This window comes from Talpa europaea, assembly GCF_964194135.1.
Source record: "Talpa europaea genome assembly, chromosome: 7".
Classification (NCBI taxonomy): domain Eukaryota; kingdom Metazoa; phylum Chordata; class Mammalia; order Eulipotyphla; family Talpidae; genus Talpa; species Talpa europaea.
Genome location: NC_140074.1, coordinates 133108492 through 133127145, shown reverse-complemented (window position 1 = coordinate 133127145; position 18654 = coordinate 133108492). Strand labels below are relative to the sequence as shown.

At 49.0% G+C, this 18654-nt stretch overlaps 1 protein-coding gene across 1 annotated transcript in view; it reads right to left on the bottom strand.

Moving 5' to 3' along the window:
* Window positions 1-1146: 1146 nt before the first annotated feature.
* Window positions 1147-18654, bottom strand: part of NUP85 (nucleoporin 85) — a gene marked incomplete at both ends in the record, with an annotated part of 37001 nt that continues 19493 nt past the window's right edge. The window contains 15 exons of the mRNA XM_084238074.1: window positions 1147-1248; window positions 1600-1701; window positions 2066-2217; window positions 4000-4100; window positions 4201-4318; window positions 5031-5182; window positions 5386-5451; window positions 5568-5651; window positions 8055-8161; window positions 8387-8518; window positions 8731-8853; window positions 8961-9095; window positions 11956-12077; window positions 14230-14299; window positions 16975-17018. Coding sequence (XP_084094200.1) covers window positions 1147-1248; window positions 1600-1701; window positions 2066-2217; window positions 4000-4100; window positions 4201-4318; window positions 5031-5182; window positions 5386-5451; window positions 5568-5651; window positions 8055-8161; window positions 8387-8518; window positions 8731-8853; window positions 8961-9095; window positions 11956-12077; window positions 14230-14299; window positions 16975-17018 — 1610 coding nt within the window. The remainder of the gene's footprint in view (window positions 1249-1599; window positions 1702-2065; window positions 2218-3999; window positions 4101-4200; window positions 4319-5030; window positions 5183-5385; window positions 5452-5567; window positions 5652-8054; window positions 8162-8386; window positions 8519-8730; window positions 8854-8960; window positions 9096-11955; window positions 12078-14229; window positions 14300-16974; window positions 17019-18654) is intronic.

Below are 18654 nucleotides of genomic sequence, written 5' to 3'. Positions count from 1 at the left end.
CCCTTCAAGTGTCTGAAGGGGAGTGCAACTCCTGCCACCTCTGTATGTACAGGCCCCACCCCCACTACTCCCACGGCCTGTGGTGTGGCACACCTACAGAAGGGCTAAGAGGCCTCTGTCAGGCACACCACACTAACGTCCTTATCCACTCCCCAGAAACTCCTGGCTGTCCCCACCACTGAGCGGCACTGTGCGCGAGATGTTGGGTCTGGAGGTGGTGACATTGGGGGCTGTGCTTGATGGAGTCACCAGACCCTATTGCCTCAACAGTGTCAGCCCCATAGCTTGTGCCAGCTGCTTGTTCCCTGGATGCAACTGGGCCAGGGACTCCAGGCAAGAAGATGCGCAGAGACTGAGGAGCGCAGCAATCATGTGCTCCGCCGCACAGGCGGAGAAGCACAGACCCTCACCCTCTGCTGGGAAGTGTGCATCCATCCTGCCAGGGTTCCCCACCATTTCACCCAGCCCCAGGCCCCCCATCTTTAGCAGGTCTCACTGCTTCACACGGACAGGGCAAAGTGGGTTGATTTTACTCTTTAAGGAATCAATCTAAAAGCTTTCCACAGACTGACTGCTGCAGCCCTGGGAGGCCTGTGGGATACTAGGTAGAAATGTTCTTTATAATGGGACTTAGACATTAAAATTATTTGAGTACAACTCAAACATCACTGAGGTCACTGTTTCATGACAAACAGCTGTACTAGATATACCAACTGTGCTGCCCTTGTTTTGCTGCATGTTCAATAAAACCATTTTGCCCCTACCTGGAATCCTTCTGACAGGCACCATTCACCCCAATGGGGGAAGGTGCCAGCTAGAACTCCAAAATACAGAGACTCCTAGACCTCCTTTTTCAGAGAAAATAGCCAGAAAGCAGGTTTCCAGATGATTCTAAGATGAAGCCTGATTTCAGGAGCACAGGTAAACCACTGAGGACTGAAGTAGTCAGTACCCTCCTGCCTATAACTTCTGGCGGTGGACTTCTCTAAGGAAACAAGGGAAGGAAGTCAGTTCCATGTCACAGAACATGAAGCATTTTCTTAATTTTTCTATCTCTAATTGCCTTATATTTGCATAAGAAAACATTTATTCTTTTTAAAAAAATTATATACAAAGATACCATGTTGGAGCAGCCCTCAGAACACCTCAGGAACCTTCCAGTGAGCCTTCTTTTATAATTGCCCGAGCAAGATTGCGTGCCAGAGCAAGCCTCAGCATTTCCACCTTGGTGGTTTCTATGTCGTCGTCCTAAAAGAAAACGAGCAAGCGTGAGGCTTGGCAGGTTGTACTTGGTCTCTAAGGCTCCCGAAGGCTCTAGCTAACCCAAAGGTAGAGGCCACTTAACATCAGGACTAGCTGCCAGGAAGGCTGCGAGCTGATGATGGTATGCAAGGGACTGCTGTTACTCGTCAAGAGGAAAGATAGAGAACAGGACACTGATAGCCTCTCATTTTCTCCAAAAAGAAGTCGGTGTGTCACAATGACAGGTGAAGAGACAACTAACTGGTGCATGAGTTTATAAGGAGCCAGTTTCTGGAGAGAAGCCCAGAAGGGGAACAATTTCTTTCTCTCTATGGAATCACCAACCCAGAAAATAACCTGGAGTCGCTGGACATCAGGTTCTCCACGCACTGGTCTTCCTGAGGTCAAGTCCTCCAGACATCGCATCAGCTCATAGGTTTGCTCTGCTGAGAATATCACCTGAGAGAGAGAGACTGGCTTAGATGCGCCCAGCTATGGCCTGCACTGGCGTGGACGCGGACAGCCATAGCCTTCCTCTAGTGCCCTTTGCATCTGCAACCCAGGAAGGTCGGGCAGAGAGCCCGATTCTCATTCCCAGCCCTTCTCATCAGGGTCCTGGGCTGAATGTTGTCTGCAGAGAATACCTCTCTACCAGTGGTTTTTCTTCTGTGGATACTGGATTTCCAGGGTGGGTGGGTCGGGGACGGGCACACAGAGAACTCTCTGGGAGAGGGTGTGTGCACACAGCAACACTGCCGCACCCGCTCCACAGCGCACTGTCAACGACTCCGAAACACAGAAACCCACTGCACTCAGCCTGTACCTGATTCTGTTCCAAAAGCGGCAGGGCATCGGTTAGAAGTGTCATCCAGAAAGAGCGTGGGGCAATCCGAGAAGTCATCAGAGACAGGAGGAGAGAGGCAGCATCCACAAAGCGCTTCTCGCCATATAATCTGTGGAACTCGCGGTACTTCCCTATTAGGATAGAGTGCCAGATCACTTTTGACCCTAAACAAGACTCCATGCCAGTCATTCTCCAGAACAGAGAGACTCTGCCACAGCTATCTCCAAACTCATGGAGCTGTAAGACTGAAAGACGTGGAAGGTCGTCCAAAAAGCACCACAGAGGGGCCTCCCCGGTGGCGCAGCGGTTGAGCGCTGGGTTGCGAAGCTGCCCGCGGCCTCTGCGGCGCTGGTTCGATCCCCGGCTGCTCCCCGGCCACCGGAGGAGGGTCCCACATGGCGCGCAGACCTCTCCTGCCGCCCGCTGCTCCCCTCAGCAGTGTACTTCGGTCCTTCTGCCTGCTCTGCTCCCCGCTCTGGCTCTGGTGAATTCTCTCACCCTCCCGCGCTTCTGACTGTACCCAGTGCATGTATAAACAAAACAAACAAACAGACCAGCAAACAAATAAATAAAGCATGCCTCTATACAAAAAAATAAATAAATAAATAAATAAATAAAAAAAAAAACAAAAAGCACCACAGAGCATGCATGCATCAAAATAAAAGAATCGGAAACTGGAACAGACTGAAATACCCCACAGCCATTACTTATGTATATGAAGTCATTGATTATGAAGGGAAAGTCTTCCAGAGGGTGGAATGTCCATTGAAAGAAAACAAATGACAGGAAATCACCAATTACTACAGCTAGTGGTTGCAAGTTTATGAGCATCAAAACACTGGAAGGGCCTCCCAGGTGGCACAAGGGGTTGAGTCTCAGTATTATGAAGCTACCAGCTGCCACTGCAGCAGTTCGATCCCCAGCCAGGGAGCTGACCCACACTGCACAGACCTCTCTCGTCTCGCCCACTGCTCCCATCAGCAGTGTATTTCAATCTGCTTGTTCTGCTCCCCACTGTCTCTGGTGAATCCGCTCACCCCAGCTATTGTATGCATAAGTAAACAAATCTTTAAGGAAAAAGTGTCACGGCTAAGCAGCACCAAGAAAGGCAGAAGTGGGGCCTCCCAGGTGGCGCAGCGGTTGAGCGCTGGGTTGCGAAGCTGCCCGCGGCCTCTGCAGCGCCGGTTCGATCCCCGGCTGCTCCCCGGCCACCGGAGGAGGGTCCCACATGGCGCGCAGACCTCTCCTGCCGCCCGCTGCTCCCCTCAGCAGTGTACTTCGGTCCTTCTGCCTGCTCTGCTCCCCGCTCTGGCTCTGGTGAATTCTCTCACCCTCCCGCGCTTCTGACTGTACCCAGTGCATGTATAAACCAAACAAACAAACAAACAATAAATAAATAAATAAATAAGACATGCCTCTAGAAAATTAAAAAAAAAAAAAAAAAAAAAGGCAGAAGCACTAGAGCAGCACAACTAAATCTGTGCGCCTAGACACCAGAAGGAAATGACGGGGGCACCCGGTATGACCCAGCGCGGGCTGTGGATGAGATGAGGGCTGCGCTGATCCTGTGACTGATAAATACTCATCCTCAGAAATACACCAAAGTATTTACAGAGAAAGGGGAACAATGCCTCCACCTTACTTTCAAGTTATTCCCCCCCAAAACTTGACAGAATAAAACAAACAAGGCAAAATATAATGGGTGAATTAGGACAAAGTTTATAGTCCCTTACTCCTTGTATTAATTTTGTAACTTTAAGTTTCAAATTATTGGGAAATAAAATGTTGACCCAGAATATGCCTTGTGAAGTATGGAGTGTGGGATTAACAGGAAGAAATCTAGAGAAGTACCCTCAAAAGTGCCACAACTTTCCTCTTATGCCCCAGGTTCTGGAGACAGAGCCGAGACTCACCCAGGAATGTCAGTCGATCACTGAGCATCATGGCTGGCCCCAGATTGTCAATGAGATCCAAGTCGGAAAAGCAGCCTCGCTCACAGTAATCCCTGAGGAACCTGCAAGACCGGGCCAAGGGGTCAGAACAGCAGTCCCAGGCCCCCTCAGCCTCCAAATTGCCCAGACTGACCCTGGGAGGCCGACAGCAACTGAACCCACCTGTCAGACACCAGTGTGGCAAAGGCGGCGTCCTTGGCTCGAATGCTCCACGACAGGGCTGAGCCCAGGCGGTTGTTGCGGACAGCTTTCATGGCTAAGATCTTGCAAATGCTGCGAACTTTGCAGGAAAAAGAGAGTTGACCCTGTCACCCTACAAATCGCCACATTCCCAAACCTGGCTGGGACCTATGTGGCCTGCCCACCTCCACGGAGTCTCCCATGGCCTTTCTGGCATCTCTGGGTTCATCACGTTTCCTGGCTCTGCGAGCAGGAAGACCCACCCTGGCAGCACTGGCTTTGTGAGTGGGTTTGATTTCAGGGGTGGCAAATTAATTTTTACTGCTCCCCACAGACCAGTTCATCCACAGGCTGAAAATCTTACCATCCCTGGTGTTTGAACAACATATGCCTTCTTCAGAGGTCATAAACATTCAAATGCTCCTGCGAAGAGGAACATCTTGGGGTTTTGGTCACTGAACAGGGAGGGGAGAGCAGGGGCAAACTTGGTCATCACCTTCTCTCTCCCTCTATTCTTTCTGAGCCTCTCTGGTCCTCCTGGCCCACGGAGCCAGCCCTACTAGCAGCAGCAACCCACTGGGACAGGCACGCTCAACTCTGACCTCAGCCCTGACCTCGTGGAGTAACACGTGGGCCAGGATGTATTTTTAAGTCAACATGCTCAATAGCTTAAAGGTCTGATCCTCTGCTCCTTTGATCCTCTAAAATACTTTCCTATCTTGGGTTACCTCGACACCCAGTCCAAACCTCTCTCTAGTGCCCTGACAGTGTGACTGCTGGAAAAAGGGTGTGCCAGGAGCAAGCTGACTAACCTTGCTCGGTCATCTGCCGCTGCTCACAGATTCGCAGCACCTTAAGGGCTTTCTGCTCGGTGCTCAGAGGGATCCGCTCAATGTGCAGCTCCAAGGACACTCGGCCCAGCTCTGGGCAGTAGTCAAAGTAATCCACCCCCAGCTGCCACAGGCTGCAAAGATCCAAAGAGGACTGGCATGAGGCCCAGGGCCCACTGCTGTCCAGGGACACCCGAACTAGCACCCAAAGCAGTGCCACCTCCCAGCCCCCAAAACCTTCGGTGAACCACATGGGAGCGAACACAAGCCAAGTTCCAGTGGTACCCGTACTCTAAAGAGCACCCACCGCCACTCTATACCCTTGGGGCCCTGGCACCTGTGATGAGCAAACAGTCCGGAGGCATATTCCAGCAGGAGGAACTCTCTCATGTTGGATCCAAAACTGGAATTAAACATAACGTGACACCCTGACTCCTGGCCTGCTCACTCAGGGCTCACTTCCAGGCATTAATTCACCCCATCTGCAGGAATGGACAGGGGAGGCCACAGCACACTTACTATAGGTTGTGTGACTGGAGGAGTTTACAGTGATCCAGCAGGTCCGTCAGATGGGCCACAAACCACCAGTTGCTCAGGGCAATGCTGCAGGTTCAGACACCAAAGTAAAAAAGACAGTCAGAGAGAGGCCATGGTCCACATGAGTGGGATGTAAACAGGAACCCTGCATGTCCTCTGCTTAACAAGGATGGGGGCGGGTGACACTTCCGCCTCCTGGAACAGCTGCTGCTACCCCAGCTTCTAGCTGATTTATTGTCTAACAGCCAGCGAGGTGACTGTGGAGAACCCAAGAGCTAAGAAATCATGGGCTGGGCCTCCCCGGTGGCGCAGCGGTTGAGCGCTGGGTTGCGAAGCTGCCCGCAGCCTCTGCGGCGCCGGTTCGATCCCCAGCTGTTCCCCGGCCACGGGAGGAGGGTCCCACATGGCGTGCAGACCTCTCCTGCCGCCCGCTGCTCCCCTCAGCAGTGTCCTTCGGTCCTTCTGCCTGCTCTGCTCCCCGCTCTGGCTCTGGTGAATTCTCTCACCCTCCCGCACTTCTGACTGTACCCAGGGCATGTATAAACCAAACAAACAAACCAGCAAACAAATAAATAAAGCATGCCTCTATAAAAAAAAAAAAAAAAGAAAGAAATCATGGGCTCCAGTCTGAAGCCCCTGAATGTCTCCCCAGAGAGATACGGAGCTTCCAAAGGCAGGGACCACTGAAAGAGAACCAGTAACACCGCTCAGTGCCCAAAACTAGAGTGTGCTGAAGAAGTGGCCAAGGTCTCCTACATGTCAGGCAAGTCTGAACACTGGATTCTGGATCTTCACACACATACACTAGAGAATTCTGAGAGCTGCCTCTACAGAGAACAGGCAGGCAGCCTTATTGTACCAAGATGTATGAGAAAGACTTCATTAACAGCTCTGGCATGGCCTCCACTGGAAAAAGGAGCTGTGGGTAGGCAGAATACCATCCACGACCTGAGGAAAGAACTGAAAGCCTCAAAGAACTGTGTGCCTTGCACTGGGACCACTGCTGTCCCCTTCTCCCAAGCCTGCATCTTCTTTCTGGTGGCGCTGCAGTAACCTCTGCCATCCCTCTTGCTTGCCTCCTTCAGCAGGGCTTGGAGGCTGTGGACCTTCTGGAAATGAGCAATTAGAGTCTCCAGATACCCTGCAGGCAAGGTTACAGGCAGGGCCAAAATCCTGGCAAGAATACTCTAGATTAGACAAACATTTAACTAGCCCCTATCTTAGTTCTCCTTCTAGTTCTAAATTTTTTGGTGGACTTTAAAGACACCAGGAATCTGCCATTTCGCCTAGCTCCCAGTGAAGTGCATCCCAGCTCCGTTTCCTTTCTCCCAACAGCAAAGAACTGGCCTTTAGAGAAAGTCAACATGATGGGGGATTAGGGGTAGGAAATGAGCCTTGGAAGCTTCTCAGCTGCTCCTCTCAGCTTTGGGGATAACAGGCAAACACGTGGTTTTAGGCTCTGCTTCAGGACCCCATCTTTCCTGTCTGCTAGCATTGACATGGAACTAAACAGGTACCCATTTAGACATCCCCCTTCTAGGGCCTGCATAAAGGGTCCCTCATTCTCCTTTTGCAAGGTGACATCAGACTCAAAGCCACAAAGCTCCCCTGTACCTCCAGGCCACGCACCCAACCCAGAAGACAGATGTTCCTCTCGCCCCGGGGTACCAAGCTGGGGTCTGACTGGTACTGTCATGAGAAACCAAGTGCTTGCAAGGCCCCAAATTCAATCCTTTGTCATCCAGGAGGGTACATATTTAAACCTTTGCTACTTGCTGAAAATACTTCAGGTGCTTTTCCAGTTCTTGGGATCTAGTTCTGGGAGTTGCTCTTTTAACATCTTTCAGGATGGAATAGAAAGTAGCCTACTTGGGGCCTCCCTGGTGGCTCAAGGGGTTAAGTCGCTGCACTATGAAGCTGTCTGCAGCCACCGCAGCATGAGTTCAATCCCCAGCTGGCTATAGCGCAGCAGACCCCCCCGTCTCTCCTGCTGCTCCCCTCAGCACTGTATTTCAGCTGATCCGCCTGCTCTGCTCCTTCTCACCCCCGCACCTCTGGCCTGTACCCCAATTCTTGTATGCATAAATAAATAAATCTTTAAAAAAAAAATGCTGTCTCTTAAGATGGATTCCAAAAATAAGCTTACAGGCTTTCTCTGGATATTAAATAGCAACATCATCCCCTGCTGTGTTATTTTAAACAAATACCCCTGGAAATGGAAATTGTTATAAATATGGTAGCCTTCAAGTCTCATGAAGGTCCCCAGGCTCATCCAGAGAGAATCCTTGATCTAACTTCATTTAGGTAGGAAGGGAGCAAGTCTTCAGGAAGAAGGTTAAACACTAGAAGAAGGAAGAGGACATTCTAGAAAAGGATGGTGGAGGTGGATGACAACACTATGAATGTGCTCAATGCTATGGAACTGCATGCCTGGAGAGTGTTAGAATGGGGGCAGTGGAGGGGCCCTACCTGCACTCCTTGATCACCTGGTGGATGTCAAACTCGAAGGCTGCCATCAAGATGTTGTCCAGGGGTTCTGGACTGCTCTCCCCTCCCAGAAACAGGTCAAGGCTGGACTGTGGAAAGGTGATGACCCACTCAATTCCCGGATGAAAGCAGAGACTCAAGGGGACAGGCAGAGATGCTATGTAGGGAACCCTGTAGAAGGGTGATGGTGTCCTTCAAAGAAGGCCAAGAACAGCCCCTTCCTGTTCTACAGGGAGGTTCACCTCAAAGAGTGACCCCACAGGGAGCCCTAGGATTCCTACTCCCTACCCCCACTACTCAAAGCTTAGACTCACCTGAGCATACAAGTGCAGGTCAATGGGTTTTACTGTGGGATGAGAGTAGAGGAGTCGGGTCACTAGGAAATGATACCAGTTACTAAGAAGCTCCTTGTGCTCCAACAAAGCAGCTTCGTCTCCCAGCATGATCTGAGAAGAGAGATGTCCCTCAGCTACAGCAGTATTTCTCTTAAACTCTCTTGATCTCAACTGGCACACTAGTCTAGAAGTTCTCTCCTTCCTGGCAGAGCCAGTGGATGGCCCTGTCAAGGACTGGGTTCCTGCTGTTGCTGTGCCAGTTGCCATTCCCAACCCACCCCTGTGAATGCCAGCTTATACCCAGACAGATCTGTTTTACAGACCTTGCAGAGAGACTCCAGGTGTGGATTGGAGGCAAATGTGCCGTCTTGTAGGTGCCGCTCACACTCTTCATGCCAGTGCTGCCACTTCAGCTCCAGCTCTGTTAGTGTCTGAGTGTTACCAGGCTAAAGGGAGAGATTGGTAGTGAGCCCCCAACGCTACACAAACCCCTCAAGCTTAATGAACTATCCTGCTGCCCATGATCCCACAGAGCAAAGCTGCTCCCACATACACTGAGAACGGGCATGGTCCTCATCAGATCCCCCAGGATCCGGCACATGCCTGCAGAGGTGGGGCTGGCGTCGGCTTCTTTGGAGAGCATCTGCCGGGCCTCGTCCAGCCGGCCCTGCAGGACCAACACAGTCACCTGGAAGGACACCCAAGAATATCAGCATTTATTGGGGGCTCAGAGGCCAGGCCCCTCTGTCCACACTTTAGCTTCCTAGCCCTAGGGAGTCATGACAGTTTCTTCCCACCAGGGATAACCCAGCACATTCCATCTCTTGGTGTTATCACTGTATTACGCTTTTCAAATCATACACCGTAACCCATTACAGGTTATAACCAACTTTTAAGATATAAATAAAATGTAACAAGAAATTATCAGAATCCATCAAATAATGGTTAATGAAAATGTATACTAAAGAAAATATATGTACATCTATACAGATATTCAGCATAAAGTTGATTCTCTTTATTCACAGATTCAGTGTTCATAAATTTGCCAACTTGCTAAAACTTGTAACCCCAAAGTCAACAACTGAGGTGCTTTCACCATCACAGATTCGCAAACACCTGCAGAGCAGCGAAAAAATTAGTCACTTGATGTGCATGTGCTCAGCTGAGGCTACAGACATGGCTCCACCTTCTACTATCAGCTCTCACACTAAACAAGACCTTTTTCAAGAATCTTTTAGTGCCCAGATTCTTTGCATCTTTGTGCTTTTTGCTGAGTTCCCAAACAGTACTGAAGCGCTGGCCAGTGGTCTAAAGGACTACCATGTGCTGTGCAGAGAAAACCCACATTGTATCAGCTTCCCTCAGGCACGCACAATAGTGCCGCTGGCTATGAGCACAACTGAACCCACTGTGTATGTTAACTGAGGTGCCTCTAAGCAGAAATACACATAAGCCAGGGCTATGTATAGAGGAGTTAACAAAAACACTGTGACCAGAGGCTGGAAATTTCTCTGCATTTCTCCGACAAGTGATGGGTTCCACACCCACTAATTCAGTGTTCCAGGTGACTCTGCAGACTATAATCACCATGATTAATGAGAAGCAACAATATATACACGCTAGTATTTATATAAAATATGCAAGGTAAAATTTCTCACTCTAAGTCACGCTCAAAAAAAAGCCACAATATATAGGCTGACAAGTCCCCGGTTGTCCTCTCCAGCCTGGACATCCTCCTCTGAGGGCCTGACTTGTATATCCTATGCCCAGTCAATGTCTCCACTTGGATCACAAAGGCATCTTAAAGGTAACATGTCTAAATGTCATACCTAGTCTCTGCCTATTCCTTACAGACCCCACATCCCATCCAAGAGCAAATCCCATCACCCGTGGCTTTCAACTACATCTAGACTCCAGGAGTATCTTACCATCTCCTCACCACAGCTCCCACCCCTCTCCAAGTCTCCACCAGCTCTACCTGGTGTAGCACCACAGTCTCCATACTGGCCTCTGCTTCCATCACACTCTTCTCAGCAGAGCAGCCAGAGAGCCTTTGAAGACAAGTAAGATCGGAGTGCACTCTGGTTCAACTCTCCTAAGCTGCCTCACCCCATCTGCGTTACTGTGGCCATCAACAACTCCTTTTGTGTTCATGCCTTTACCCGACTACAGAGCGCAACAGCTCTAAGGTGTAGATGATCACCACCCCCACTGTACAAACAAGGGAACTAAGTAACTAAGGCTGTTAAGTAACTCATTCACAATCTCACAGCAAATTAGAGGCGCTGGACTGCTAACCAATCAGCCATATTCCTACCACTCCCTATACTGCCTCCCTATACTGCCTTGTAAAAGTTCAAGTGCTCATGATAGCCCAGTAGGCTCTTCCTGGCCTGGTCCTTCTCTCTCTACCCCTCTCCCCATCTCTCTCCCTCCTGCCGCTTCTGGTTCACTGGCCTCCTTCTGGTTCACTGGCCTCCTTCACTTCGCTGCCTCGAGGACCCAGCATTTACAGGCCCTGCTGTCTGCTCTGCCTCCTCCCTATATCTACACAGTTCCCCACTCCTCCAGGTCTGCACTCACTAAGTGTGGCCTTCCCTGACTCTCCCCACCTGACTCTCCCCCTTCCCCCCTTGCACGTCACTATTAGACACACTACACATTTTACTCATTTACTTCTTGTCTCCCCCTCCAGGATATGAGCTTGACAGGGGCAGAATCCCTGCTGACTCTGGGTAGGACTGTCTCCTAAGTGCCTCGTAAACAGCAGCACTCAGTAAACAGTCAGTGAACAAATCAAGACTCACACCTGGAGCCAGCAATTCCAGAGCGAAGGTTCTCCTCATACACACTGCCTGGCACCAGAAAGTCCAGGAATAGCCTCAAATAGTTGGTAACAACTCTACCTAAATTCCAGATCTGGTAAGTCTTCACTATTCAGCTCAACTAGCAACAACCTCCCTGCTCCCTTTCGACTGAAGCAGAGCAGGTGGAAGCAAGTGGGACAGCATTCTTCTCAGGGGCACAGAACACACATACATGCACATCGCACACCTTACCTCCCAAAATAATGATCCAAAACGACTTTGGGATTATCTTGTTTCTGACAGCTTTATAGTTTTGTTGCTTACACACTATACATTCATCCATGTAAGGGTGTTATTCAAGCGTTTTATTAAGTTCACACGGTTGTGCACCATCACCACAGTGCAGTTTTAGAACATGTCTATCTCCTCAGAAAAACCTCACTCCCAGCCCCTATCAATCAGTTTTAAATTAGCTTCCTGACTTTCTTCCTAGATCCACAAAGAAATCAAATTTCCCTTTTCACTAGAAATTCTACCTCAGCATTACTTTTTTGTACAATGTTAACTTAGTTCTAAGTACTCCCATGGAGCAAGAAAGAAAAGTTCTAAGAGCATCTCCATAATCACAAACTCAAAGACCCAGGCTAAAAGATGCAGCTGCAGTAGGTAAACCCTAGGCCCACCTGGAGCACTGGGCTGAAGCAGGAGGCAGGGAGGCCCAGCCTAGAAAAACATTCTTACCAAGTTCCAGAAGCGCTCATGTTTGCTTGGATTCTCACTGCCCAGAACGTCTGCAAGCAAACTGTCCACTTCACACACGTGTAGCCGGACCCAGTCAAGGAGGTGAAGGAGGAGAGGGCCAGCTAGGAGGAGAGACTTGTCATACACAGAAACCGGGGCATCTGCAGCAAATCTCGCTTTCCCACAGTGCAGACAGAATACATGGCAGGTGAGTGGAATGTTATCCCTCGCAAGTGGGCACACATGTAGTCCTGGATAAAAGACTAGGCAGCAAAATGACCGACAAGCAATCTGCCCATGCCAGGTAGTTCCAGATCTCACTGAATCCTGAGAAGGGTGAACCTAAGACTCAGACCTCACCACCTCCCACCACCCTAAATTCTTCCCTACTGTGCAGTACTCAATGGCCACGTAAGAAATGGTCACTTGAGGGCCTCCCCGGTGGCGCAGCGGTTGAGCGCTGGGTTGCGAAGCTGCCTGCAGCCTCTGCAGTGCCGGTTCGATCCCCGGCTGCTCCCCGGCCACCGGAGGAGGGTCCCGCATGGCGCGCAGACCTCTCCTGCCGCCCGCTGCTCCCCTCAGCAGTGTCCTTCGGTCCTTCTGCCTGCTCTGCTCCCCGCTCTGGCTCTGGTGAATTCTCTCACCCTCCCGCGTTTCTGACTGTACCCAGTGCTTGTATAAATAAATAAAAATAAATCTTAAAAAAAAAAAAAAGAAATGATGGTCACTTGAGGGTTGGCACTGAGGTGCCAGGCACACAACGATGATAAAAACATAGTAACAGCCTTCAAAGTCCACTGAGGTAGGCACATAAGCAATTTTAATTTCAAGCTGCACAGTGTTGTGTGTTTTTGTGAGAACATGAAGAAAATGCTATTACTACTCAAGAGATTATTAACATTCATTTATAGATAACACATAAATCATTAAGAGTGCAAAAAATCCTATACCACATCCAAAGAGAGATTCTAAAGCTAGGATAATGTCTTGACAATAATTTATCAAAAGCAACCGAATAGTTCTGCATGGACAGTTACCGAGGACTCCCCTAACCTCCATCATTAGTAATAGACTCTCAAACTGAGCTTCCCTCCCACCACCTAGTTCCTCCTCACATCCCTAAAACTTTCTTATTTCCTTTTTTTAAGTAACAGGCCTTAACTGGCTCACTTCTATAGCTAGAAATCTGATATCAAGGTGTCGGTGGGGTGACTCAGAACCTGGTCCATGCCTCTTCCCTACAATTTTAGACTTGGCCATTCCATGCTATGAATATTAAGCATACTATTTTAACATCTGTTTTCTCAGTATTTTTCAGGGGTTACATGCCTAATATCCTAGGTTTCTGGAAGGCATTCTGTCTCAATTCTTTTCACAGCGTCTGACAGAATCAGTTCCTGGACCCAGTTCCCAACATGGACGTGTATGGATGCTTCCCCCACACCAGCAGGCAGCTCCCAGGAAACAGCAGGGTGTTTAGGATTCCCTTCAATTCTGACACCATCTACCTTACCTGGGTGTAGCATCAGGTCCCACAGATTAAGGGCTCAGTCTCCTTGACGCTCTCCACTGTACAAGCCAGTTGCAAACTCAGCCTGTTACCTATGCCAGAGCGGCAACCTCACAGTCTCTCCCTCCCAGGTTCAATTACCAAAGTGGCTCACAAAACTAAGAAAAACCACTTTACTTGCTAAATCAATAGTTTACCACAAGGGGTATTTTTCAGGAACAGCCAGTGGGAAGAAACGCATAGGGCAATGTATGGGGAAACGGTGTGGCACTTTCATGCCCTCTCAGGTGTACAACTTACCCCAAATCTCTGTATGTTCATCAACTAGAAGTTCTCCAAATCCCATCTTTGTGGGTTTTTATGGAGGCACAAGTGATTAAACATTAGCCACTAGTGACTGGACTCAATCTCCACTCTCTCCCACTCCCAGGAGGTTATAGGAGGACTGAAAGTTCCAATCCTCCAATCACCTGGATGGGTCTCCAGCTAACCAGTTCCCATCACTAGGGATTCCAAAAGTCACCTAACTCACGTAACAAGGACAGTGTATACCAAATCTATATGAAAAGTATGTCTTGGTCAAATGAATGTTTCTCATGTATGTGGCATACTAACAAAATAGAAGGCTTCCTTGGGTGTTCTGTAATGCTTTCTGATAAGTATGTCGATAAAAAGCACTGAAAAAAATACTCATCGATACACAGAAGGCAAGGAAAGAAGGCAAGGGATACCTCTGATATTGTGATAGAGGATGCCAAGCTCACCTGGGGCTACTTCAATAAAAAGAATTTCACAGAGGTTCCAAATGAGCTCCATTGCTGACAAAATGCAGACCTAAGGAAAAAATGGAGACCAAGTTATAACTGGAAACATTCCTGAGATATGCTCTTAGATAAGGGGACAAAGCAAGCTTGATTCATACCATGGTGACCCATTAACTTGAGTTTCCAAGTGTAGCTAAGGCAGGATTTCCACCAAAACAGCTGGGTAATGAATTTTAGGGGTGGGGAGTAGGCTAACCTTTGTTTTCATGGTATGGTTTTAGTACAGTGTACATTAGAAAAATAAAACTAGCTCATCACACCCGAGTATTATAGCTTAGGAAGACAATAAAAAGATTTTTTTTTAAAGATTTATTTATTTATTTATACAAGCACTGGGTACAGTCAGAAGTGCGGGAGGGTGAGAGAATTCACCAGAGCCAGAGAGGGGAGCAGAGCAGGCAGAAGGACCGAAGTACACTGCTGAGGGGAGCAGCGGGCGGCAGGAGAGGTCTGCGCGCCATGTGGGACCCTCCTCCGGTGGCCGGGGAGCAGCCAGGGATCGAACCAGCACTGCAGAGGCTGCGGGCAGCTTCAGAACCCAGCACTCAACCACTGCGCCACCGGGGAGGCCTAAAAAGGAAGATTTTAATAAAAATATTCAGCAAACGGGCCTCCCTGGTGGCGCAGGCGGTTAAGTGCAATGCTGTGAAGCTATCCGCAGCCTCTGCAGTGCCAGTTCTATCCCTGCCGACCACAGAGCAACCCACGTGACGCAGACCTCTCCTGTCTCGCCCACTGCTCCCCTCAGCAGTGTATTTCGGTCATTCTGCCTGTTCTGTTCCCCGCTCTGTCTATGGTGAATCCTCTCACCCTCCCGTACTTCTGGCCTATACTCCAGTTCTTGTATAAATATAAATAAATCTCGGGGCCTCCCCGGGTGGTGCAGCGGTTGAGCGCTGGGCTGTGAGGCTGCCCGCAGCCTCTGCAGTGCCGATTTGTTCCCCGGCTGCTGGCAAGGGTCCCACAAAAACAAATAAAATTAAAAAATAAAAATAAAAATAAATCTTAAAAAAAATTCAGTAAATTTTGTAAGAAATACAAATACAGCATAAAATGCAAAACTGGTGTTCAAAGGACTGAAATTTAGGAAGCAGTCTATTAAAAGGCAAACTCAATACAAAATCAAAAAATAGATCAGGTCTAGATCCTACCCTCAGAAATAAGCAGTCGCCCTCTGCACTGCTTATTATTTTGAGTTGCACAAACACAAAATACCTATTCAAAAGGGAAAATCAAGGCTTTGCAGATTTCAGAGAAAGTGCATCATTCCCTATTTGCTATTGAATTTGAAAAATATCGAGTTAAAAAAAAAAAAGGAAAATATCAAGAGTATCAAAAAGGGCATCTTTTTTTTGAAGATTTATTTATTTATTTATGCATGCAAGAACTGGGGTACAGGCCAGAGGTGCGGGGGTTAGAGGATTCACCAGAGAAAGAGTGGAGAGCAGCACAGGCAGACCGACTGAAATACACTGCTGAGGGGAGCAGCGGGGAGACAGAAGAGGTCTATGTGGTAGCTCCCTGGCCAGCCGGGGAACAAACTCACGCTGCAGAGGCTACAGATAGGTTCACAGTGCAGTGCTTAATCCTTTGAGCCACCAGGGACACCCAAAAAAAGAGAATTCTTTTAAGTCATCTTCTAGCTCCAACTTAAGTATAACAACTTGCAATAACAACTCATTATGAATCCTATCACCTTCACGTGCATCTGACCTGTGCCCCAGTTCTTGTATAAATAAATAAATCTTAAAAAAAAAAAAAGCTAGATTTGGGCCTCCCTGGTGGCGCAAGGGGTTAAGATGCAACCTATGAAGCTAGCCGCAGCCACTGCAACATGAGTTCCATCCCTGGCCAGGGAGCTACCCACATGGCGCAGCAGACCTCTCCTGACTCGCCTGCTGCTTTCCTCAGAAGAGTGTTTCAGTCAATCTGCCTGTTCTGTTCCCCACTGTCTCTGATGAATCCTCTCACCCCCCCATAACTCTGGCCTGTACCCCAGTTCTTCTACACATAAGTAAATAAATCTTAAAAAAAAAAAATGCTAGATTCATGAGTGCAGCTTACAAGACTCAGCAGAGATTCCAGTTCAGCCCTCTCAGGTGATACAGGTGTTTAGGATTTGTACTTTCCACAAGAACTGAAAATCCATACAAGTAGGTATCAAGCACTAGTGTTCCAAGAACCAGAATTTGAAGGGGGTACCAGGAAGTTAAGTATAGGACATCTTTAACACCCTAAGCAGCTGCCTTTGGGGCCTCCCTGGTGGCACAGCGGTTGAGCGCTGGGTTGCGAAGCTGCCCGCGGCCTCTGCAGCGCCGGTTCAATCCCAGGCTGCTCCCTGGCCACCGGAGGAGGGTCCTGTATGGCGCGCAGACCTCTCCTGCCACCCGCTTCTCCCCTCAGCAGTGTACTTCGGTCCTTCTGCCTGCTCTGCTCCCCGCTCTGGCTCTGGTGAATTCTCTCACCCTCCCACGCTTCTGACTGTACCCAGTGCTTGTATAAATAAATAAATAAATCTCAAAAAAAAAAAAAAAAAAGAAGAAGCTGCCTTTGATCTGCAAATAGGAGACTTCAGCATCAACAACAATTGCAAAACCACCCCAGGCAGCTGCAAAGGAAACAGAAGGACATAATGGTGCCAACACAATAATGGGGCCACCCCCCACAGCGCCACCCATGCTTTACCTGGCTGCTGAACTGGTGGCCAGTGGGTGGATCTTTAGCAGCAACTGACAAAACAAAACATTTTAAGTGAGAGATAGAACTTTCAGTCTTGGGCCCTGGTGGCACAGCAGTTGAGCACTGGGTTGCGAAGCTGCCCGCAGCCTCTGCAGCACCGGTTCAATCCCCGGCTGCCGGGCAAGGGTCCCACATGGCGCACAGTCCTCTCCTGCCACCCGCTGCTCCCCTCAGCAGTGTACTTCGTCAGTCTGCCTGTTCTGTTCTCCGCTCTGGCTCTGGCGAATTCTCTCACCCTCCCGAGCTTCTACTATACCCCAGTGCTTGCATGCATGCATGCATAAATAAATAAATAAATAAATAAATAAATCTTTAAAGAAAAAAAAAAGAACTTTCAGTCTTATTGTTGGAGCTTCATATACCAGATTCTGGGGTTTGTGCCTTTCTTTTAATGACCATTTATTTTCACTATAGATTTTTTTTAAAAAATCCTTCATATTCTTCTGCTGTAGATGAATGATTCTCAAACCAAGGCTCTCAAGTTATAAGCAACACCATTAACTGCAGCACAGCAGGACTGGATACACCACATTGTACCAGACTCTACCCAGCACCTAGAAGTCCCTGTTCTCATGGCTTTGTTGACTTTAAGACACCCAAGCCAAAGAATCAGAAGCGTGATTTTCAAAGATCCTTAATTTGACTCATTAGTCTCATACTTGTTCCCTTAAAAAGTTTTAACTTGAAAAACTACATTTGGGAGGGCCTCCCCTGGTGGCGCAGGCGGTTGAGCGCCATGCTGTGAAGCTGTCCGCAGCCTCTGCAATGCCGGTTCAAGACCCACATGGCACGGTTGACCTCTCCTGTCACGCACACTGCTCCCCTCAGCAGTGTATTTTGTCAGTCTGCCTGTTCTGTTCCCCACTGTCTCTGGTGAATCCTGTACCCCGCTTCTTGTATAAAATAAATAAACCTTTAAATAAAAACTACATTCAGGGGGCCTCCCTGGTGGCGCATGGGGTTAAGCACAGCACTATAAAGCAATCCATAGCCTCTGCAGCACCAGTTCGATCCCCGGCCAGCCAGGGAGCAATCCACATGGCAAGGCAGACCTCTCCTGTCTCACCCGCTGCTCCCCTCAGCAGTATATTTCAGTCTGCCTGCCTGTTCTGCTCCCCACTCTGTCACTGGTGAATACTCTCACCCTCCCGCATCTCTGGCCTGTACCCCAGCTCTTCTATACATAAATAAATCTTTAAAAAAAAAAATACTACATTCAGGGGCCTCCCTGGTGGTGCAAGAGGTTAAGCATCAGCACTATGAACCTAATGGCAGCCACTGCCCATGAGTTAGATCCCTGGCCAGGGATGTGACCCACATGGCACAGCAGACCTCTCCTGACTTGCCTGCTGTTCCCCTCAACAGTGTATTTCAGTCAATCCACCTGTTCTATTCCCCAGTCTGTCTCTGGAGAATCCTCTCACCCCCCCTCGTACCGCTGACCTATACCCCAGCTTCTTGTATGACTAAATAGATCTTTAAAAATAAAAAAATAATAGGGCCTCCCCGGTGGCGCAGCGGTTGAGCGCTGGGTTGCGAAGCTGCCCACGGCCTCTGCGGTGCCGGTTCGATCCCCGGCTGCCCCCCGGCCACCGGAGGAGGGTCCCACATGGCGCGCAGACCTCT